We start from the raw sequence: 25,053 nt of genomic DNA on the forward strand, positions 1-25,053 counted from the left end.
CAAATATACTACTGGTTGTGACCTGAAAGGCACCAAACACAGACATCCAGTCAAATAAAGTTTCAAACCTGAATAAAAGCAGATGTACATTTTGTTGGATCCCATAAAAATTCAACTGCATTGAGCTGGCTTGGATTTGTCTTGATATCAATGACTCCAACAGACATTGGAATATCTATTAAAATAAGCAGCATATATATCAAATTAATCATATTGCAAGAAAACACTATAAATAAATTGTAAAAAAAGTTACCATAAACATACACAAGGCAGGGTGGAAAAATGTGGGCTTTGGTGGCTTGGCATAAGCCCAGAAACAGTTTCCTAGGATATGAAGAACTTAGTAGATTCAACATACAAAGTACTCAAGGTTTTGGGTGGTTTTTGGTTCTCCTCCCCTGCTGCCATCCCAAGTTACGCACCAAAAGCGATCAAGTTACGCAAAGTACAGAAACCACGTTGGCGCCATTTTCACAATCTACTAGAAGTTACTTTTGTCTGTGTTCACCTAATTATTGTAACATTTAGTAATCAAAATTAGAAAGATTATTAAATGTGTAAGGTCGCAGAGTTGCTATCTTACTTTTATAGCACTTTTTATAGTTTTAAAGGAATGTGACAATGGTAAGAACATTTATATTCAAAATACACACGATGAGAAAGCAGAATCCAGAAAAACTGGTCTGTCCTTTTTCCCCAGCTCCAGTATAAATATGAACATGATCAACTTAAATTTGAGAACTGAATTTCATACAGTGGCAACCAACATAAACAATTATACCTAAGTCAAGAAGTCTGTCCCCAGGGCGGTTCCACTTCCAGCCTTCCAGCTGCTGGTGCTCTGTATATTGCAATCTTCTGTCATGGAACACAACTCTTATAATACTCTAATAAAGAAGAAAACAAGCATCTGATGACCCACAAGTTACTGCACATTTAGAAACAGCCTGAAGATAAAGCTCTAAAACAGTTCAAAATAGCCACAGTGCTGATAAATACATGTTTACAGCAAAAACTTTGGCAACCATCAGGATCCCAAAATATTCCAGAACACAGAAATAGAACTGAGCAGGAGATACTTGAAAATGTGGTAAAAAATGCAAGAGAGAATTCCATCTCATTGCATATTCTGAAGGTCACTATGAATTACATGCAGCAAACTGAGCAACACTGACAGCACAGTATCAATGCTGTCTAGGCAACATCAAATTATTTTAGAATGCAACACAAAAAAAGTGGTGAATATTACTGACCATTTTTTCAGTGGAAATGCTATGATTTTTTCTGGTACATTCTAAGAAATAAAATAAACTCCCTTCCTAGTATTTATAAGCATATTTACAATCTATGATTTTAATTAATAGAAAGAAGGGATAAAAAACCCTTCCAAACTTTCCCAACTACTCTATCTGAAATATTGATCTAAAACAACTACAACATGATTAACTTTATTCAGGTAGAAGCAATTATCTAACAATTTGTGACCAGTTTTGGTACTGCTAAATGTATGAATGCACATACCAAACAATTTATTACATATGGGGGGGGAAATACTGCACATATTAATTGCTACCCAACAAACAGAATACAGACATGTTTGCATCATTTTTTTTCATTATTCTACAGTCTTCCCTGTATTAACAGCAGCCAAAAGAGTCCACAAAACCCAAGAACTTTTAAATGGAGTGCCTCTTCATTGCATTTCCTTGGGTTTATTTCAAAGATAACACACACAAACATAACACTCCTTTTGCACTGCAAACTGGCAAGTTTGGAACTTGGAAATATTTGCAGCCACCTCCACCAGCATGAAATGCCTTCTTGGGTAAAGTACTGGGATTCCAGTATTTAAGTGGCCAAAACAAAAAGTTAATTGATGCAGCATTACAACACCTTGCTGTGGTAAAATTTACTTTTTTAAACCTTTACACTGCTTTGTCCTATTCTACCTACCAAATGACTCATCACCCATATATAAACCTAGAAAATTACACCAGAGAGATACCCCAAGGCTACACCTTGGGTGTTGCACCTAAGGGTGCAAATATTCCACATGCTTACTGCAGCAAGTCACCATGCCAGGTTGTAAAAAGTTTAATTACATAACTCACAAATCCCAGTTTTATGCTCATGCTTAACAATTCCTGAAATGATCTCTGAACAACTATCCCACAGACAAATAAGAACAAGCCATAGGACTATATAAGCAAGCCAAAGTTCACAAATTATACAGCCTAAAGTTGACATGTAAAGATTCAGCCTCCCACAGGCACACTGCACCAGTGCATTTATCAGCACCACTTTCAAAGAGACTTTAATTCACATTTTTCCCTTCTTTCCTAATATCCGAATAAGACTTTTTAGATAATTCCATAAAATCAATCATCAGATGCTTAAAAGAAAAATCCAAACCCTTCCCCTTCACCACTTCTTTTAATAATCTGCACCATGAATTGGTAATTTTTTAGTCTGCCTCATTCTTGTACTTCATACTCAGATCCACAGTATCTTCTACTAACACTAAAGCACAAGGGGACAAATCTGCAACTGGGAAAAGGAGCTCAGCTGTGGAATAAACTGCTCAACGAACAGCAAAATTAGAGAGATCCATTTTCCTATGGATATATCTTCAATATCCCACTGCTGCTGCAAACCACAGGTTGGCTCCAGGTATTCCCCATAACTCCTATTATGAAACATGCTCACAATACCTCCACTTCTATCTAAATGATCTTCCAGCTTCCTCCTACCTCTCCTAATCACTTGAAACAGACAATGTAATGGCTCAGAAGATGCTGGATACAATCTAGAAACAACTATCTTAAGCTTTGCATAAAATACTCAGGTCTTCAGTACACACAACTGTGATATGCACTGGGTATTTATATTCCCATGTTTTTATTTGTAAACATCACTGGTCCACAAAATCTGAACAAATACCTAGTGACGGCAGAAAAAAAAATCCACAGAATACAGTCTCTGGTCTGTTAGTAACACTAGCTAGAGAACTTAAATTCACCTTCACCAGTTTTCCATTGATCTCTGGTATGTCTCCAGCTTTCCGATTATCTAGCATCCGTATCTCATAGGACTGACCTTCAAAGAGAAAAACAACCGTATCAGTGAAAGAGTCAGAGCACGAGGCTATTTTGTGTTTAATGCAGTTAAACTAAAATTCACAGTTTGCAAGAATACCAGTACTTGAAACTTGTGTTTGAGATCTTCACAGCAATGTGCACTTCACAGCATGGAAATTAATGGAAAAAAATGAAACTTTTCGGTCCTTTTAAAACTACAGATACTTTCAAGGTTTAAGTATCTCATCTTGCATGAAGTGTAAATACTTGTTTCTATATTTTTTTATGAAAAAGAAAAAATTCAAAGCTGAATTCCTTTACTTTTTCAAAAAAATGATGAAAGGCAACATACTGAGAACCATTAACTGGTCTTCCAAAACAAACTCTTGCAGAGTTTTTATACTTTTCCCACAACATAAATACTATTCTCCCATGTTTATTTTTGTCCATGTACCTGCTGCCTTCGTATAATTTTTAGGCTTTGTATGACTTCAGAAATAAGCCTTTAAAAGGGACAGTTAGTGTTTACATCAAACTGGTATGGACAAACCGGTATTTCCTGTGAACATGATAAACTGCTGTGCTTCAAAAGAGGGAAAGCTTGAAGTAATCTATTTGAACCACAGGCATTTTTTTTCTTGTAATGTGAGCAGCATATATTCATTTGCAAAAATCGCATTTCCCTAATTAAAATATTGGACAAAAGAAATTTCAACATGTTCACCAAGATCAAATGCAGTAAATTCATCACCTTCTACACTGCCCTCCAAACTACCTTTATGCTCCAGTGTATAGCACACTTAAAAGACATTTTGACTTGCCCTACAAGGTAATAACCTTGTAAACAAGCAAATGATTTCTTCACCTCCTTTCAGTGCTTCATAGACCAAAGTTACCTCCAGCTGTGGACCATTTCAGGGTTTTTTTTTTTGCTGTAACACAATTAGTACATATATGTAGATACTCTACACATGTACAGGCTTTCTTTACCCCAGCAGCATGTGAACATTGATACAGTCATTGATGACATAAATCCATATAAAAATTAGAAAAACCTAGTGCAGCTGGGTAAATAATAGAAAATTTCTCCTCCTATATTTAAGAGGAAGAAACCTTTCTCCTGTCAGTGAGATTTGTTCAACTACCAGTGTTATTTTACTCACAGAGATATTTAGTCAGCACTTTCTAAAATCTAGTACTATTAAGCTTCTGCAAGTATTTCTCTGCTCTTTTTCATCATTTTCTTTGAGCGAGGTGGGTGAAGAAAAAATTCTGATTGCTTCCTCAACAAGTGTAGTTAACCTTTATTTAGGTACAAAGTAACAGTATTAAGACTGAAAATTTGGTAAAGGTCAAAATCAAGGAATACCTGACTTGAAAAATGTAAGAATAACTCGGGAGGTTTTCAAGACAAAGGAGCAGGTAAACTCCATTCTGGAGTTTTGGACATGTAGCTGCTCTGGAACCATGAAAAGCACTACTTGCTATGCTGCTTGCACTACTGATGCACTTCAGATGCCATGCTGGTTTACCAGAAAGTGTCTTGGGGTGTCCTCATAATGATGCTTTAGAGGTTTGCTTACATCCAAATGCTGAAGGAGACCCTGTTTAAGCTTCCTTCTTTTGATGCTGTGTTCCATTTTTGCACATCATTCCAGGCCCCCTCTGCTCATAAACCATGTCCATCACTGTCTCAAGTACTCCTGGTCACTCTCTCCCTCCCCCACTGTTCCTACTTCAAAGCCCTCCTTTACCAAGTCACCCATCAGGCTGGCAAGGATACCTTTTTGCTCCCCTTTCCAAGCTTGATCCCATCTCTCCCAAGCAGTTCCTTGCACTCACAGAACTTCAAGCCAAGCCGCACACTGTGCAAGCCAACCTAAAGAAAACTTCCCCCTTCAAAAGCAATTCTCTTCCATACCCCTTCTGTTATTTAATATACCTCAAGCTGAACAACAGCCAACTCAAAACATTGTCCCACAATTCCAACATGCATTCTCAATGGACTCATCTAAGAGATTTCATAGTCAGTAAGAACCCTGGAAACCCCTGAACAATCAACCATCACCACTCCAAGATCTGAACCTCTAGAATCAGCTTCAGTTGAACACCTGATTATCTTAAACATTCCATTAGCTCACAGAATATCTTGAGTTGGAAGGGACCCACAGGGATTGAGTCCAACACCCCGCTCCTCATAGCACCACCTAAAACTAAATCATATGACTAAGAGCATCAGCCAGATGAACTCTGAACTACACTCTTTGCTATTCTCATTAAAATACTTACTGACAGAGGGTAAAGTCGGGACTTGCTTAAGTACTGCCTTAGGGAATGACACCACAATTTAACAGGCCAAATTTTGCCATTGCTTCTGATATTCCCAAATCAGGAAACTAAGACAACTGCTGACGAAATTAAAGAGGGTATTTGAAATCCTGAAAATTACTTAAACCAGACAAAGCCTGCTAATGGGGGCAAACTAGAAACCAGATAACTGAAGTGATGGGGATTTAAATTGTTCATTTTCTAGAGGACTTAATCCAACTCATTACACAAACATGTATCAGCACAACTCAGTGTTGCAAACCAACCCTTATTTTAAGCTAGTTTCACTAGGAAAGATGTCATGTCTCAAAACTATCCCAAGATACACATTTTTACATATATACATACATGTGTGCTTACAGCTAATAGAGAAATTTTTATGAAAAGGTCTTAACCTAGGCAGTAAATATACTGTCTTTCTGAAGTACTGGCACGGAAAGGAAGTTGGCCAACTGGTTTTTTTCTTCCAATATTTATTTACCAAAAGGTATACCAACGCTCTCATTTTTCAACACCAGGAAAAGTTACTGAGGACATCAAAAACCAGCAAAATTTCTTTGTCAATGAAATCTTTATATTAAAAAAGATTTTCAAAGGCAGAAGAAACACTTACAGTCATTTCAGATACTGTCACTTAAATAGCAAGCTCTTCTCAGAAGCAAGATAGCAAGCACTTTCTTCCTTCAGTCCACTGCCTTGCGCTCTACTAATTACAGTGCAGTCTGTAGAGATTTCGAGTCAACACCCACAAGGAAAAGAAAGTTGAACTAAATCTAGGAATAGTGACCCTAAAGCATTAGAGCCAGGAGAGGGATGGAGGGGTGGGAGGGTACAAAGCTATTGATATGGACTAAAACAAATAAGAAATGATTTTGAGTTCAGAATACTAGTTGATTAAACTTAGGACTTCAATGGAATTTCCAGAGGTGAGGGAGGTTATATCCTATGGCAATGACTACATTCAGATTATTTTACCCAGCAGTCAGCGCCCTCTCTACAAGAAAAAACCCCAAGTTTGCATGCAAATTAACCACAGGCTATGAGGAAAAAAACCCAGCATGATTCAGGGGAAGTATTTATCTAGTTAATTTCTGATACATGTCGACAGACAATAGTGAAATGCATACAAACTCCAAAGGAATGTACAAAGGTAGCTGCACTTGTGTTTATATTTCAAACATAACACTGTTCCGGGCAGATATGCATAGCTAATTTAAGAACAATTACAGTGGCCTCTGTTGTGCAACACTTTTTGTTCAGGGATTGATACTGTAACATTTATTATGACTTTTGAGGGTTGCTTGTGTGTATCTTATGCAAATATCCAACTAACTTGCAACTATCGATCAAGTCTAAACAGGAATGCAAAATTAATCCTGTATTTTAAGCTATTACTACCTGGAATCTGTCTTCTGAAAGCTCTATTGGCTTGATTTTATTGAGGGATGTGGGGGATGGAGAGAGGCAACACACAGCAGGAAAAAACAAACCAAACCAAACCCCACCAGACTCTAAAGGGGAAGTAACAATATACATGAGCCTACAAGCTAAACAAAAAACAAGACTACTAGTAAGGCATCCAACCTAATTTTTTACATACATTCATTTTGGATATAGATATATACGTGTATCAAAACACGAAACACCATTCCAGTTTTAGACCTGCACCACAAGCTGCCTTCACATGTGTATACCAACCTTGATTCAAGTATGTGAGAGTTTCATCATATAATTTTACTGCTGGAGATGTTGCAGCACACATAACATACTGGAAGGGTGGATGTTTGGTCTCATTTTCTTGTGGAAGGCTGGAATCTTCCTGTTTGAAAATAGGCAGTGCCAATACATCACTGAAAAGAACAAAACAAATAACTTTGTGAGACTGTTGGCCCTGTTTTGCCTGGAGTTAAGGAAAAAAAGTTATTTGTGACTTAAAAAACCTCACAATGAGATACGTACAGAACTGTGTCACTCAGTTTATTAGTGAAACCTATATGAGCAGTACCCCAAACATTGTCCACCAGAACTTTAGGCTAGGATACATAAACAATGCCGTGGGACCTAAGCAGGCAATAAATAAAGCTGTGCTGTTCCTACAAAATCTTAATCTTCAGTTCTTGCCTCCACTGAAAAAATCCAGTTTTCATTAAACCTTTTGCCTGTCAACACAGGTAAGCTTGCCTAACAAACATGCAGATGAAAGCAAGGCTTTTATTTTCTTTTTTGAGATAATATATTCCCCCAAGTAAGTTACCTACACTGTGAAAGTATCTCTCCCCATTTAGTACCATATATCTAACCTATTAATTCTGTGGACACTGGAGATTTTTCAATCATAACTTTTCTTAGGCTTTAGCCCAAAAATGATTAAGCCACAGATTCACAAAAGTTATACAAAGTTTATGCCAAGATTCACTTCACTTAGGTAAGACTTACAACAACCAGAAAACTTTAGAACTGCTAAATTTTAGAAGAGTAAAGAGCAATCCATGCTGTCCACAGGCTGCTGTAAGAAAGACAGCTTCACCTCAACCGGCAAACACATCTTCTGCTTTCCACAGAAATGAATAATCTGTATTAGCAATAGATTAGTCTGCTTTGTATACAGTAATCCTTCATAAATTAAACTTCAAAGAGTTTTTCTTGCACTGAATTTTTGTTCATGATGAAATCATCTGCACATCTATGAAACTTTCTTAATTCAGTTTAGAAATATATTTTCAAAGATTTCTCACACCACCTCACCTACTGACTCAGTTTTTAACCAACGTGTATCTTGTTTTATCTCTTACATTGATCATAAACATAGATTTAATATACTTTGTAAAAGAATTATAGCTGTCTTATCTGTATTGCACTATTATTTGCACATTGTACTCAAAAGTTTTGGATTTAAATTTTTTTCTCTGCTGTTCCATTTCTGCAAGAGCTTACTTTATTTAAAGAGAACTCTATTATAAATTCCTCTTGAAATCCATCTTATATCAAAAGACACCCATGCAGGTTCCTTTCCTCTAGGGAGGGACCACAGAAGGTGCTACAAAGAGGCATGAAAGCAGAACAAGGCAGGACACTGTCCAAAAAAGCATTACTAGCCTGCTGTACCATATCTAACTACTTCTGATGCCAGCTTCTCAAACTGGAGCCCAGAGAAGGCTTAACTAAGTTACAAAGGAAGACAATATGAAATACCCATTTGGGAGAAGTGAACACTCTTAAAGGAGTTTACTTGTGCAGAGAAAAGGAGCACCACCTCTGTTACACTCCGGATTTTAAGCCATAAGCTGCCCAGAGTGGTTCCATTTTACTGAAGACTTTTTAAAAGCCTTTTAGTTCGTTATAACCTCTAATTAGCGTCTGGAGAAAGAGTTACACACTCTTCTCTAAGAGAAATTCTTGTAATTTAGGGAGGAAAATAAGATGTTTTGACAAAAGATTTTACAGGAGTAAAATACAACCAACAAAGTATTTCACTAAAACACCCAGCACAAACACCCATGCCACAGAAAACCCTCACTAAAAACAATCAATACACCAGCTTTAGTAAAATCCCATTCATGGGTTCTAAGTTACCCACAAGAGAAGGAAAAAGAGTAAAAGAAGAAAACAGATTAAAAGACTAAAGAAAGAAGAAAGAGAGAAGGAGAGAGAGGAAAAATGGTTACCAACAAGATCTGATGGTTCATCTGGTTCAGGTTGCAGGAGAGGAAAGACACAGAGAGAGCTCACATGGAGTCTCTTGTATTTACAGAGTTCAGTTTTCCCTCCCAGGCAGGATATCCAGTCGGTGCCTTCCAGGCCAGAGTGAGGTGTGCTGCAGGCAGTCACAGGCTCCAGGGGCTTGGTGTGGGTGGGCTACCAGGCAGGTCTGCCTTCACTGACAGCCTGGCTGCACCGCCTTCAGTGATGCCACAGGCTCTGCGTGGGCTCAGCCACGTCTGGTGCAGTTTTTCCAGCTCTGCCCTGTGCCCTCAGAGGCCTGATGTGCAGGCCTTACCACAGACCTGCAGGTCTAGGCCCAGCTCTTCTCCACACACACACACACACTGACGGTGAGTTGGTTCTGACCCATATCAATAATTCAGTGAGATTCGGAACCAATATCTCACAACACCGACGAGTAAGACAGAAAACTGTATATTGGAGACTGCTCCTTGAGGATGACTCAGAAGAAACAATGAGATGCTCTGTGCCTTGGCGTCAGTCAGAAGGGCAGCACAGCGGCCCAGTGCAGGAGGCAGCACTGTGATAAGCAGAGGGAAGCACAGTCCCAAGACAGAACTGCTGCTCACCACACACTTTGGCACATAAAACACTAGTGTTTTTATGAGGAGGAACTTTAAAATGGCAAGAACACGGAAACAAGAGCAATGTTTCAAATGCACACGTAAGACTCGAAGTGCAACAGTGAAGGCGTGCAAAGTATCTCTCCAAATAAACAACCTGTAATTCTCAACTGAGTTCTGCAGCACTTGCCTTCACATAACACACAAGATTAAAGAGAGAAGTCTTTCATGTATGTATGAAAAATATCTTTCAAGCCTTCATTTTCCACCCACAATTTAAAGATAAAACTGTAGCTGGTCTGGCTTAAGTGTGATGTGGTTAATGAATTAGTTAAGAGACAAGGCATTGGAAGCCAACAAATACAAACGGAAGACCAATTTAACCAGCTTTAACCCTGCTTTGGCTAATACTTACAAAGTGGTAATGACTAATTGCCACTGAAGAAATAGAAATAAAGATATCCAACTCCACAATCCCACAATTTAGCTGTAAAGAGACCATAATGTTCATTCTTAAATGCCACCATTCCAAAAAAACACTCCAGAAAACAGTACAAGGCAAATTTTTCTTATAAAAGAGTCTTCTGGGTACTAGTACATTCCAAAGGAAAAGAGACACCAATGTAATTTAAAATCCTTTCCAGAACATCTTTAAAAGAAATATAATTTAAATAACTTTTTGATTTCTTCACTCATAAAGAATGAAATATCAGTGTTTTCACACTTGAACATACACTTTTCCCCCATCTAAACAGGGAAAAGCTACAGGCAATTAAAACAGTCAATGAAGTATGAGTAAAATACTTCAAATTAAGACTTTAAAGTGCCAGCTAAATAGGGACCAGCCAAACTTCAGTGACAAGGATTTTCTACAAAACTCACTGCTCGCACAGCACAGCTGAAGAAAATATGCAAAGAGTGCTCACAATTCAGAGAAGGAAACCAATGGGAAATAGAAATTTAGTATTTTTAATAGTGCTCTTTACTTAAACTGAAGATTATAAACTGCACATAATATATACTATTATGTCAATCACGTTCCCAGAAACTATGGAGATGCTGAATCAGTCTTTTTACCACCTCTAGGTTTATAGTGATTCTACTGTAAGACCCAACAAAACAAAAAGAAGAAAAAAACCAACCAGGAGAGCAGATCAGCCTTCTCAGCTCCAGTTTTTTTCCCCTCAGATCCTCAATACAATTTCTGCATTTAACATGAGCCAGTAGCCTGGCAGTACAAATCATCTGCCACCAGTAAATGCCCCGCAGCCTCCATGTTTGTGTATACTTATGTGTCCATCCTTTAGTTACTTTCCTACTCACTTGGTGAAGTGTGATTTTTGCTGGCCCAGTGCAGATCAGTGACAGGGACTTTTACTGCCAACTCTGCTCAGGTTACATGGCAAAGAACCTCTTAACAACACTGAAGCACCCACTGGCAGAGCTGCCCAGATGGAGGAAAAGCAAGTGTTCCAAAATAGCTACTGTTGAAAGTATTTCAGGCTACAGGAGAAGAGAGACCTTTAAGAGATTCTGTTCTTTTTTTGCCACTGTTAACTTTTGATCTTGTGAAGTAAAGACTAATTTACCTCACTTGTCTCATTTAAGTGAACTTTAAGACTACTAAAAGCAAGCTGACATGTGAGTAGCAACATTATGAAGGACACGCAGCATCTTTCATTAGATTTTTTGATATCATTTGAAAAAGTTGACCTATCAAGGTTTACTCTCCTCATGGAAGGAACGCTGAGACCAAGTTTTTGAAACTATTAGCTCCAGTAAGAAAAGTCTTATCTCAGTCCCTCAGAATGTGTTATCTAAAGCATTCAAATGAAAGACATTCTTTCCTCCTAGAGGGATGAGGAAAACTTTCCCAGAAAGACCGGAACAGACACAGTCTTCATTACACATGAAGAGCAGGCAGTGAACATATCCTCCAACACTCAGTCTTAGCAAGCTATGCTACAGAGGTGCACAAATGAAATTTGACCATACAAAAGTAGGAAAGCTTAGAAGTGGAAGCAAGGTGAATGAAACACTTGAATGAAAGCATCCAGTGGGATAGATCACATGAGGGAAGCTGTCCTATGTTATATAGCCTACATGAGCATAGCACAAAAAGATAAAAAAAGAATGTAATTTATCCTCCCAAGCTTGTGAAATGTGTTTGTCAGCCTTCAAAAATCACCTTCCTTATAAATTTAAAACCCTCTTTTCAATACTTTGTCTGAAGCATTTTACAACAAGCTAATACATACAAAAAGCCCTCAATAATAATAATAATGTCACAAAATAAATTAAGAACCTCCTGTCCTTACAAGAACAGGAACTACTATGTCATCAAAATTCAAAGTGATGTTCCATCAATCATCTGCCTTATCTGTCTTCTGGATTGTATACTTTTGGGTGTGAGTACTAAAGCATCTCAAGAACACACAGGCCTTTTGAAACTTTAAAGCACAGTTTACAAGGACAAATACCTTGAGAAAAAATTTTCCCAAGCGGTATCTGCATCAAGGGTCATTATCTCAAAGCCAAGCTCTGCACTGTTAAGAAGTGTGAACAAGCCATAGGAAAATATAAGGCAATGGGAGAGCTGGTACTTCCTAACATTTTCCCTGTGTCTGCAAAAGCAAGTTTGATGTGAGACAAGAGCCCTGGAATTAATTTCTGGGAAACAACTTTCTCTGCAGCAGCTGTCAAGAAGTGCAACACGAATGAGAAACAGGTGCAAATGTAATGCTGTTCCTGGGAATCCCACAAGCCACCACATGGAAACTCAAATGGTTAAAGGCTTCAACTTAAAGGGTGTCTAGCACAAAATACAAGAACTAACCAATGAAAGAAAGAAGAAAATGCCAACACCAAAACTTGTGTCTTCCTAAGCTCTTGACTGTACCAAGGAAAAGAAGTAAGAAAGTTCACCATGACAAATCCACAGTTCTCCATCCAGTCCTCCAACACAGGGAGGTCAGGCAGCTCCTCTAGTACAGATTGCTCCTACATAGGAGTAATGCATGAAGAGTAAACAAGGGCAGACTCGCTGCCCTGCTCTTAATCAGAGATGTCCATCCACCATGAGAGGTGACAGGAACAGAAAGAGAGTTCTAGAATTTGAAGTTTTTTCTTTAAAAATTAAACTGGCACCTGACTTTTTGTAATGTATTCACACACTCAACTAGGAAGAAACAAAAAAAATAACCTCAACCTCAAGCCAATGTCAGTGATCTACAACATGAGGTTTATCTTTCAGCATGTTTTATCTGTGGTAACAAAGTGAGGAGGATTAGGTTTGTGGATTCTCTTTTCCTTCAAATGCCTATTTCCAGACAGGTATTTATATATTTATGCGCTTGCATAAAGAATCAAGCTCCAATTCTAATCAGTTCATAACATTTTATTTTACAGAGTCTAGATGTCAGTGAAAATTATTTTTTCTACAGTGCAATGCATAACAATAGACAGACCACTGCAACAGAAGTTTTATAATGTATTCTGCAGAAAATACTGTGTACACCAGAAAAAGAAAAAGGAAATAAAAAATTCAGGATACCTTAAGTAAGCATTCCTCTTAAATAAAAAAACATATCCAGCAGCAGTTTCAAAAGAGTGGGAGGCGTTAGGGGAAGCATAAACAGTCATTTTGTCTGTCATAATGTAACAGCAGCCAAAGGCAGGGCCTGAATGAGATAACTCCTTTTTTTATTTTTGCACAGCGACTCTAAAGTTAAGGCAGTAACTGCCATGACCCAATCAAGTTCATCAGAAGCCAAAAAAGCAATGTCAGGGACTCAAAAGCTGTTAGAAGTCAACACCCTCCCTCTCTTCTGAACCTAAAAACAGAGCTATAGGTTATAAGGCAACAATCTTTCAACTCCTTACTGACCACCTTAATGGCTACTTTGGCCTGAACCACGGAGGAGAGAACACAAAGTTCCCTCACCATCCAACACTCTCCACCAGCATTAGGCTTCTGTTCATTTCAACTAAGGCAGCAGCCAGCTCCATTTTCCAAAGACACTTCAATGTCTGGGAGATGCAGCAGAGTCAAACTGACTTGATTCTCAAAAAAATAGAGGATTCTCTGGATGTAGTTTCATACAGTCTTTTATACAGACTTTCCCATTTCAGAGGCAAGAGTTGGTTTTTCCGTTTTGTTTAATGAACTTCAGGTTTTAATCTACAAATATACACCAAACAGCTACTCCTGAAATAACCATCAAGTTCCCTATGACAGGTTTGAATTTTAGCACTAGGAACACCACTGGAACTGCAACCATTTAAGTAACTGCATACACTAAGCTTCCAATTTACATGTAAAAATTCAGTCATTAAGATACTTGTCTGTCTATTAATGCTCATTTAACTTAATTTAAATTGATTCATTAATCAAATAATTCATTAGATGAAAGATGGAATTCTGCTAGAGAGATGACAGGCAGTTCTTTGAAACTTATCTTTTCAATTAAACAGCCTCCGTTTTTTAACCATTCATAGTAACCATCAGTCCCCAAAAGTAGACAATTCCTATTGTGTTACAATGGATAGTATGATGGATTTGTAAGAAAACATGATGGGCATCATTACCAACTGAATATAACATACTCAAAACTCACTATCACTAAAGGTACTGTGGTTTTATATAGGTTTGGGGGGGGTGTTATCTGACATATCTGACAACTGTTATTATCAGTTGAGTTGAATTTTGTGTTTATAGGCAGTTTTTTATTGTGTGAGAGGATGTTAGAACAGCAATCAGAAAAAATGGGTTTCAAGCTTTTATAAAGAAATTTTGAAAACTATTTAAAACCACGTGAATCTGCAGAGAAATTCAGGAGGCATTTAGCTGCCTTCTAAAAAGAAACCTAGTCACTGTTCAACAGACACGAGCAGCTTTCTTAATAAGAATAAACACAGGAGTAATGCCATATATTCTACTCCAGAGCACTGACTCATCATCAACTCGAGGACACATCAACTACTTTAAATACAACCCTAATAGGTAAAATAGTTACATGCAGGTCTTGCTAACAAAATATGGGATATACCTTAGGGAGCTCTCCCAACACTCTCCTCTAGGCAATACTTCTTTTTCTTCTATCATTTTTTCAGAAGACAGTGACAAGTAATTAGCTTCTACTGGCACAGAACAGTGCTTCATGCTATGTCACTTCTCTTAGTTTCCCCCCCTCACATCACTTAACAGGTCATAATTTCTCTGAAGTAAAAATCTAAATAATACATAAAATAACTTGCATACTTGCTGAAATCAGTCTGAATCCAGCAAACCCTAATTGCAACTAGGTGATCCCTTTAACTATGTGGTCAGAGATTGAAGCTACAAATAATACTACTGGCCTGTGTCTTCCAAAAACACATCCTAGACAAAGCATGCAAGAAAATTTAAGTCTAATGTATAGCTTAATTTATGCAATATTACTTCTTAAGTGCTTTTAACGGCTACAACTCTTTTCCTGGTAATTCAGAATGTCCTAATAAGCAAGTCTTTGTAACTAAAAACCACCTAGGACTGCTCCCCACCATAACAGGATGACATGAGCAGAAAAAACAATCCATCCAACAGTAAAGGTTACAATTCTTACAGTTCCAAGAAATTGAACAGTGAGCATTACTGGGAGGAGAAATGAAGTCTATGAAAAGAAAGGAAAGTATTTTTTAAAACCCAATCAAAACTCAGTATTTTTAATCATAAGAAATCCCAGAAAGAACTGAATCATGATAGAGAAGGAAGAACAGTTCTTGAACGGGAGCACATGCATTATCCATAGGTGTCTGCACACTAAGAAGCCATCCAGGCAACCTCCATGCAGCTGCCCACAAAAACTGGCCCACCTCTTCATGGGATGAATGTTTGCTAAGGCAGAAGTGGGACAGAAGTAGGATAAAATCCAGAGAAGCTGAATATAAAATCAGGAGTATTCTCATCAAGAGAGATGAATCACCTTGTTCCCTGAACTGGCAAGTTCTCAAAGTTATTTTTAATTAAAACAAACAAACAAACAAACAAACAAAAAAAACCAAAAAAACAAACCTCACAGAGAACAACTCCCCCCCATCAAAAACATACACCCCCTCGACCTGCCGAGCTCACAATCCCAAATACTAACAGAAGGGTCCTCATTTCTATTCAGCTGAAGGCCTTATTGGTAACTTCCAGCAACGACACTGCACTTTCAACACTTCACCTGGGAAGTACTGCCTTAAAATACACTTAATAGATGAAACGCGTGGTCACCTGAGAGAATGTGCCTTCCATACAGGCTAGGCCTCAAAACTATCAAATGCAACTACTCTGTTTCTCCAGACTCTCAAAACAGTAAACCTGTCCAAAACCTTGAACTAAAATGTCTCCCGGTGCCTCCAAAACAGTTTCTCTTTCCCATCCTAAATAGTCACTCGGAAATCCACACATTTCGCCCATAAGTGAAATAAAATTTACTCATTTCAAACAAGTACAATTTTATCTTAGCTTCGAAAAAGCACAACCAAACGCTACTTAAATACTTAAATTGGTTAAAATACAAGCATACTACTACCCTACTAACTACGTTTTCCTGACCGAGAAAGAACATTTTTAAACGCCGGAGAAAACAGCTAGTGTTTATTGTAAATAAGAATTATATTTGTCCAGTATAAGATGACAATCTTTCGGAACGTGGGTTGCGGTTACGTCTCCCAGGGACAGCGAAGTGTCATTTTTACGGCAGAGATTACACAAATAAAAGGAAAAGCCCCCCCCCCCACCATTCCAGGCAGCCGCCCGCCCGCCCGCCAGCCCTTTCCAAGCGGCCACCTGCCAGGAGAAAAGGGAGGGCAGGGCGGGAGCCCCTCCGACACTGCCCGCTCCTCGGGAAGAGCCTCTGGGAGCCAGAGCAATAAAAAAAGCGAGGGAAGTAGCGTGGGAAGCCGCGGCTCGTTCCCGCGCTCGCTGCCCGAGGCACGGGCAGGGCCGGGCCGGGTGGCCCGGGGAGCCCGGTCGGGACGCGGCCCTGCCGCCGGGGATAGGTTACAGGAGGGAGTTACCTCATGCTGTAGGCACCGGCTCCCAGCTCCTGCCCGATGCCCGAGAGGCTGGCGTCAAAGTCGTGCACCAGCCCGGACTCGATCACCTCGTCCATCTTCAGCACCCACGCCATGTTCCGCCGGCCCCGCCGCGCTCCCGCCGCGGGAGGGGCCGGACGGGGCGGGGCCGCTCGGCACCGGGGCCGCCGGGGAGGGGCGCCGGGAGGGCGAGGGGCTGGAGAAGACGCAGGGAGAGGAGGGGGGAAAGCACGTGCGGGACGGGGGGACGGGATGGGGCCGCTCCGCGCTCAGCCCCGGGGGGGCCCTTTCCTCGCGGCGCGACCAGGCCGCGGGGTCGCTCTCAGCATCCTGCGCCCGCCCGGCCGCCGCGGGGCGCTGGGGACCGGGCGGCCGCCGCCTCCTCCTCCTCCCCCTCCTTCGACCAGGCGCTGCCCAGAGCCACCGCTTCTGCCGCCGCCCGAGCTCCGACCCAGCCCAGCGGCGCCTCCCGCCGCATCATTCGCAGGGGGGAGGCTGCGGCGGGAGCAGCAGCAGCGCCGCGGGCACCCGCCGGGGAGGAGCCGCCGCCGCGGGAGGTCCCGGCCGCCCCGGGGGCCGCGCCCGCCGCTCCGGCGCGTCCGCAGCGCCGCTGCCGCCGCTCACGACAACATGGCGGCGGCGCCCGCCCCCGAGCGCTGGCCGGGGCGGTGCCTCCCCGCTCCCGCCGCCGACCATTGGCTGGGCAACGCCGCGGGGCCCAATGAGAGGCGGGAGCGGAGGGGAGAGGGGGAAGCGCAGCCAATGAGGGGGCACTTCCTCACGCCAGGTGACGTCAGCGGGTGCCAGGCGCTGGTGATCCCCGCCCCCGCCCCGCGGCATGGCGGGAGCGCGCGCCCCGGAAGCGGCGGCGGCCGGACGCGGAGGGGGCAGGAGGCGGGAAGTGGCGGCAGGTCCCGCCTGCCCGCCGGGAATGGCGGGGTGCGTCCCGCGCCTACTCCGTCGCGGTCATGCCTCAGAGGGCCCGCTTCTCTCCCCCGCCTCCGGGGATGTAAAAGCTCTGAGCAGCCTGGTCCAGTGGAAAGTGTCCCAGCCCATGGCAGGGGGGCTGGAACAAGATGAGCTTTAAGGTCCCTTCCCAACTTAAACCGTTCCGTGGTTCACTTTTCCATAGAACGCTGAGGAGCCTGCCTCCCAAAAAAACCCGAAACCCCGCAGAATCATAGAATATGCTGAGTTGGCGGGGACCCACAAAGATGACAGAATGAATAAGGTTGGAAGGGACCACAGTGGGTCATCTGGTCCAACCTCCCCGCTCTAGCAGGGTCATCCTGGAGCACATTGCACAGGATTGTGTCCAGATGGTTCTTGAATATCTCCAGTGAGGGAGACTCCACAGCCTCTCTGGTTGTGACTGTTCCAGTGCTTGGTCACCTGCACAGTAAAGAAATTCTTCCTCATGTTCAGGTGGAACTTCCTGGGCATCAGTTTCTGCCTGTTGCCTCTCATCCTATTGCTTGGCACCACCGAGAAGAGCCTAGTACCAACCTCTTGACACCCTCCCTTCAGATACTTACAGACATTGATAAGATTCCCCTCCCAGTCATCTCGAGGCTGAACAGGCCCATCTCTCTCATCCTGTCCTTGTAAGAGAGATGCTCCAGTTCCTTAATCATTTTTGTTGCCCTCTGCTGGACCCGCTCCAGGACCTCCAAGTCTTACTTCCACTGAGGAGTCCAGAACTGGACACAACACTCCAGATGTGGCCTCATGAGGGCCGAGTAGTCCAACTCCTGGCCCTGCGCAGGACACCCCAAGAGTCACACCATGTGACTGAGAGCATTGTCCAAATGCTTCTTGAACTCTGTCAGGCTTGGTGCTGTGACCACTTCCCTGGGGAGCCTCTTGCAGCACCCAACCACCCTCTGGTTGAAGAACATTTTGCTAATATCCAACCTGACACAACTTCAGGCAATTCCCTTGGGCACTGTCGCAGAGAAGAGATCAGTGCCTGCCCCTCTGCTTCCTGTCATAAGGAAGCTGTAGACTGGCTATGAGATCTCCCCTATGAAGGATTACCCTGCTGCAGTCTAAATGGCCAGTCAGTACTGCGGGAAGATCAATAAAAAGACAAAGCAGTACCTGTGAGGCAGAAAAATATTTACGCTTTATATATAGTATACAACCTAAAGCAATACACACACTGCTTAATTTGAGGGGGAAAAACTCTAAAACCTCAGCATCCTGGATTCAATCTCCAGCTTGTTAAAACAAAGGTGTTCACAGAGGTGAAGGCTCACTTGGCACCTGCAGGCAGGGCTACCTCATAAATGACCAAAGCCCAGATAAGCATGGGCTCAGGTCAGAGCCCTCTTATCACTAATTGCTAGAAGGGAGCAGCTGTGAGCAGCTGTAAATGGACCTGTGACAGGCACAGATGGCTGTCACCCTCTTCAGGTGAAATGCACCTACCTACGGTGGGGTGGAAAGCGCAGTACCCACGGTACCAAGCAAAGAAAATTCTTTCATTTCCTCTGTTTCTGTCTGCCCTTTGATTTGTTGCTCAGCCCATTTTATAGCAACTTAAGTCAATTTTGTAGGTTTTTAGCTGCATTAAGACTAGCATTTAACAGGTCAAAATGAGTTTGATACAGGTGTATTCAAGTAGCATCAAATTTCTCTTTCTGGGATATGAACTTAAAAATTGTAAAAATTACTAAAGTTGATTGATTTTATGCTGTTATTAGAATTGGTTATTCTATACTCTCCAAGGAAAGGTCCCAAGAGACAGCTAAGCTTTTAATAAATAATTTGTACTGATCATAATGGCCTGGCAGTTGGAAAAATTAGAAGGGATGCAAGGAAGAGCTGGAACTGCCAGTGATGTAGATTATAATCCTAATTCTGTTCCCTCTTGTCATCAAATAGGGTAAGTAACCCATGACTTGATGTAAAGAAGGGTTCTTGAAAACCCATCATGCATTAATAATTCAGAGGATAGTTAAATAATTTTATGAGATGTTTCATTAAAATGATAGAGAGCAAACTACAGAAAAGTACTGAGACTGTAAAACATATTTTGATCATGCTTTAAGTACAATTGCACAAGTTTTGCAAAAGATAAAGTCAGGAAGGCCCTAAGTTCATTAATGATTAACAAAATACTAGCTGTTGTTCAAAATGTGCATATGACATCCTCAAAGATAAAGAGAATCACACAGACCATGATTTATGATCTTTAAAGGCAATTTGTTAAGTTAAAATACAACTGCCAGCCTCTCCAAAAAAAGGTACTGGTATTTTTTGCTGCTGTAATTGCTGTAAGAGTTCTCTGCCTGTCTGGGGACAGTTGAATAGTTCATCTGCATATAAGGGGAAGCTTTAAAAAGAGAAATTTATGAAGAGGGCATAGGCTCATGGACAAGTCATTAGCATAGGTACTAGCTACCACGTTACAGCTATTAGTGAGAAGAACTGAAATTACCACAGGCAAAATTCTTCTTTTAAGCCTGACAAGAATACCCTGAATTCCTTAATTTACTATTACGATGGAAGCACTTCTGAAGGTGGCAACAACCCAAATGATGGCGTTAACTAATTTCATTGACTATTATGAGATGTTTATGGTCCACTTAATAAATTAGTAGGCATTATTCAGCATACAACAGGAGTCGCTACCAAGTTAGCTAAAACTCCTGTCACTGAAGGATTAGAGTTTTAGTTGAGAACTCAGACTTTGTGTGGACCTAAAGTGGACTTCATAATAAGGTAGCAGAAATAGCACTAAACCCCACTTTTGTAAATTGTACGAAAGAAGGTGGTGGTTTGCAGGAAACTAAAAGTAATGCACTTTCTACTTCTGACAGTCAGATAAGTTAAGACAGGATCCAAGACCAGAGAATCCACATACAGATTGATTTATGCATAGAAAAACTGGTTTATCTGCTTACTAGACTTGCATTAACATAGCTATATAGCAGTTACAAGATCATAAATTGGTGAGAACTTTATACTGGGAATTAGTTTTTTTCTGACATAAATTCCAACCTCTCCTAAGGGTATCTTGAGTGGATACAGTGAGAGCCATCCTCTTGCAGTTCAGTCTTAAAAAGTTGGGTGTAGCTTGTCCATGATAAACAAACTGACTAAGCATTTCTGAAGATGTTATCTTTAGGTATTTTTAGGACACAAAGTGTCCTTTTTCTGTTAAAATATGAATATTAAAGTGAAGACATTTTTTTCTTTTATCTGAAAACCTACATGCTATGCACATTTGGTAGATTTTTGACGCCTTTTTCCCTAATAAAATTCATATTCTGCAACATAGACAATATAAGCCCCATGCAGAGTCCCACAAGTTAAGTACCTGCACCAGTTTTGAGATTGCAGATTTTTTGCCTAAATTGTTAAATATTTACTTACTGGTACGGCTGAGAGCAGAGGCTGTGGGACAGAGAAGACTCCATATGCTTTATAGAATGATACAACTTTCCTCCTGGCTCTCTCCCAAGCTTTGGTGACATGACAAATGTCTAAAGATTTCTATGTGCCTGGAGTAATTGTCTAAAACAGGAGTTAAGAATTTTGAGATTTCAAATTGCTTCTCTAACACTCTGAGCAGGCCAAATCCACAGGTCTAACCTGTCAGAGGTGACATTCCCTGTGGCCCTGCTGTTCCATTTCTGCAGATCCTCTAACGGGAATTGGAGACATGATCTAACAGAGAGCAAGTGCAGGCAGTGGGAGCCTCATTTTGCAGACATATCTGCATAAAGGTGTTCCAAGTGTAGTTCTACTGGGATGTGGGGATCCTAGGACACTCCTTTCTCCATATGCTCGTCACTAATGCTGGCTGGCATCCTCCCCTGAGTCAAATGCTTCTTCTGTATAAACCTTACTGATGTCAGGATGTTGGACTGACGTGTGGTGCTTCGCTGAGGGTAAAGCACTAAGGACAGAGCCAAGCAACTTGACGATTATGACCAGACTGAAGCTTTGTGCCTGAGCTGGTTTGTGCTCTTCCTGCTCAAAACAGTCGGCCTCAAAGTGCAATCTTGTGAGCTCCTGTACACAGCCCTTAATTGATAGAAGTATCCTCCCTATACTGTATTTCAATACCAAAACACAGATGCAGGCTGCCTCCAAAACTAAAGGAAGGTGCTCAAAAGCGTGTGGGAAGAGCATCTTCAGAGGGACTCAAATGGACTTTTTAGATAAGGGTGGGAAAACAGAAGCAATGAAGAAAGACAAGGACATGGTGAAAAACAGGCCCTGAGAGAGAACAAGGCCCTGAGGAAAGCTAGGAAGGGACACACCTCCCTGAGGCTGAACAGAGGGAGGACTGGAGGTGTGAGTGGACATCCTCACTTTCCCTGGTGGTTTGGTTCCTTTTGCCTTGGGAACTGTGCATGTCACTTGCAAACAGGATTGCATCAGGGAACTTGAGCACCTGTCCTTCATTTCTGGTTTATTGCTTGAGTCAATAGAAACAGCATTGTGTTTGCTATGTATTTGTGTTAGCCAATCTAAATTTCAACTTGCTCTGGCCTTTGTACTGAGGTGGATTGATTTTATAAAATGCCACTGCAGTTTCATTAGTTTCACACTTTGGAACCCTCAATTCCTTTGGGGTTTGCTTGTTTGTTTGTTTGTTTTAAAATCTAAAACTTAATATGTTTCTAATAAAAACATGCTACTCAACAGTTCGACAAGAGCAAAAGTAATGCTGTGATACAACAGTGTGCGACTACCAACACAGAAAGAGCCATTTCAAGATAAATGATTACACACTATCCTGTTTACATACATTATTTTTAGCCAAAAAGTAATAAGCTAAAGTTTAATAAAAAGAGTAGACCACACTATAAATTGAAACTCAATTAACGTCAAGATTATCAGGAATCTATGAGCCTAGCTTTTGTCAAAGCATAATCATTTTTAATTATAAGAAAAATTTGAATATTGTAGACAAAAAATATTTTAGTCACGAAGAGGTACATTAGGTTCATAGCTCACAGGAATATGCTGATGCAATAACCTGTACATTGCATCAGAATTTCAATGCAAAGCATTTATTTAGGCAGTGTGCCTGGACTGATATAACAAGCAGCCATAGTCCTGGTCCTGCAGATCAGTTGAGCTTCAGCAAATAATCAAAGTAGATGTGAAACATCAAGGTACTTCTAAGTCTATATTACTTCATATAAACAGATTTTATCTACAGACTGCAAATGTAATTAGAAAAAGAAACAAAAAAAAACCACATCTGTATCATATTAAGCAGCAAAACATTCCTATCACTGTTAGTAGCACACGTGGTGTCATGGCTTGTGAAAATTGTAGAGCTGTAGTAAAGTAAATCTCCACTATGTTGACTGTACTGCACAAATTATTTTCAAATCACCAGCTCTATTTGAAGGCTTGAACTTGTGAATTAGCAAAGGCCATACAGTCTGCATTCTTGTTATTATTATCATGATGATGATTATAATTTTATGATTATAATTATAATTATTATTATGATTAAAAGTCATGCCCATTCTTCTCTTACCGCAAGTAGCTGTTGTTACTGGTGGGATACTGGTGATGGTGATAATGTTCGGGCTGGCTGTGCCAGAAAAGCATCTTGGGATGAGATGGAGTGTTGTGCTCAGCCAGGAGATGGTCACTGCAGTGACAGGAGTGTGGAAAGAGAAAACAAATACATGCATTCAGATTAAAGTTGCAGCCGGGTTCCTCTCAGACCTTTATGTTGAGCTGCTGCCAGCAAGTTTGCCAATGTCCCTCTCTCCAAAAGAGGCAGGTAGCTGATGTCTTGGCTGGTCCCCACATACTCTGCTGCTCCCAAACCTGCTGCACTGCTGGCCGCTGCCCAGCTGCAAGGCTTTGTTACTACCTCATGTGACATCAGGTGCACCTCAGATCTCCCCACCATCCCCGTTTCCCTCCTCCCCTCCGTCCACACTGACTGTCACTGAGCAAACTGTGTGTTACACAGCCAGGAGAAAGGGCAACTTCATAGCACTTCTGCCTCAGAGAGGCACAGAGCTTCCTCTTCACACAGTCCACTCAGAGAATTTACATACTATAACCTACATAGGCACAACTGACTGCAGAGAAAAAGAAAAATGGTGGAACATACAGTGACCTTTAAGGTGAGCAAGATGCCTTCTCAGCAGTGTATCCTTTTTGCCTGTTCATTCCATTCAAATAGCAGGCTACTACAGAATATAACTTTATAGCTACCTTATTGTCATGAACAATGAATAAAATAAAAATCCCAACAATGAAAACACTGTCAAATTGCAGGAAAAATATTTACTCCAACACCCACCCAATACTACCCTCACACCCTCACTTTAGGGAAAAATCACATTCAGATGCAAAACAGCTGCTTGGCACACATATCTCAGTGCCATTTGGTTGCTGGGTTTTGCAGGCAAGATTGTAATATCAATTTTAAAACACATAAAATAGCACTACTTGATCCTGCAAAGGCCTTGACACTCAGAAATAAGAGGGGGCACACATCCAAAATCCTCATCTGAAACCAGTTACCTGCAGAGGGCAGCCATTCTGCTTGAAATAGGAAGGACTACGCAAAAATAGTAGTAGTTCAGTGGTGGCTTTGTTACTTTTGTTTTTTTTTTAAATACCAGTTCATGCTATAAAAAGATACTTCTAAAAGGTATTACAATATTGTGGCAACACCCAGGCTATGAAAATTAGAGCATCAATGAGCAAGGTTTTGGGAAACAAAAAGGAATTATTTCATATTAAAGTGATAGTAATATGCAGCAATCAGAAAAACTTCGAATACACATTACTTGTGATGCCATTCACAAAAGCAGATAAGAACTGGGACTGCTGCCTTAGTGATTCTAAGAGACTATTTTCTTCCAAGAAGTACATAGGTACCTCAAGGAGGGCTGTTATAACACAGATCAGCTTGTGTACACAAATTGGTCTTTGCTCCAGCAAGGATGAGAGCTGGACAAGCCTTTTCAAGGTTAGTTTTTCCACTCAAGTGTATATATGTAACTGCATACTCATAATAAGCACCCTCTCAGCAGATATAAGGGGCTGCATGTGTCCCAGTGACCACCGTTGTAATTTCTTAATAATTTTTGATTTCGGTGACTGTAGAAAAAGAACACATATCCTGCTCACTGGTTTACTCCATTTACTGGCAAATCATAAAATAGAATCACTCTGTCTTTAGCCCTAGATTTAGGCAAAGGAGTTAAATGTGTATAGTGCATTGTATTTGGAAGACCTGTTTCCCTTTGCACTGATTATTCTCATGGAAAGGACTACACATTTCACAAATCACTTTCACAGTC

General features: G+C 40.9%; 1 protein-coding gene across 3 annotated transcripts in view; it reads right to left on the reverse strand.

The window, feature by feature from the left end:
* Positions 1–25,053, reverse strand: part of UBP1 (upstream binding protein 1) — a 52,686-nt gene that overhangs the window by 18,423 nt on the left and 9,210 nt on the right. Inside the window, exons 2-6 of one of the 3 annotated variants that reach the window (XM_064669445.1) lie at positions 23,262–23,378; positions 7,104–7,255; positions 3,020–3,096; positions 782–887; positions 69–175 (exon numbers count right to left, since the gene is read on the reverse strand). In XM_064669445.1, the coding sequence (XP_064525515.1) occupies positions 69–175; positions 782–887; positions 3,020–3,096; positions 7,104–7,255; positions 23,262–23,378 (559 nt within the window). Of the gene's footprint in view, positions 1–68; positions 176–781; positions 888–3,019; positions 3,097–7,103; positions 7,256–16,735; positions 17,326–23,261; positions 23,379–25,053 lie in introns of those variants that run through there. The other 2 variants (XM_064669434.1, XM_064669452.1) reach the window with 2 other exon arrangements.

This window comes from Pseudopipra pipra, chromosome 1 (assembly GCF_036250125.1).
Source record: "Pseudopipra pipra isolate bDixPip1 chromosome 1, bDixPip1.hap1, whole genome shotgun sequence".
NCBI classification, from domain to species: Eukaryota; Metazoa; Chordata; class Aves; order Passeriformes; family Pipridae; genus Pseudopipra; species Pseudopipra pipra.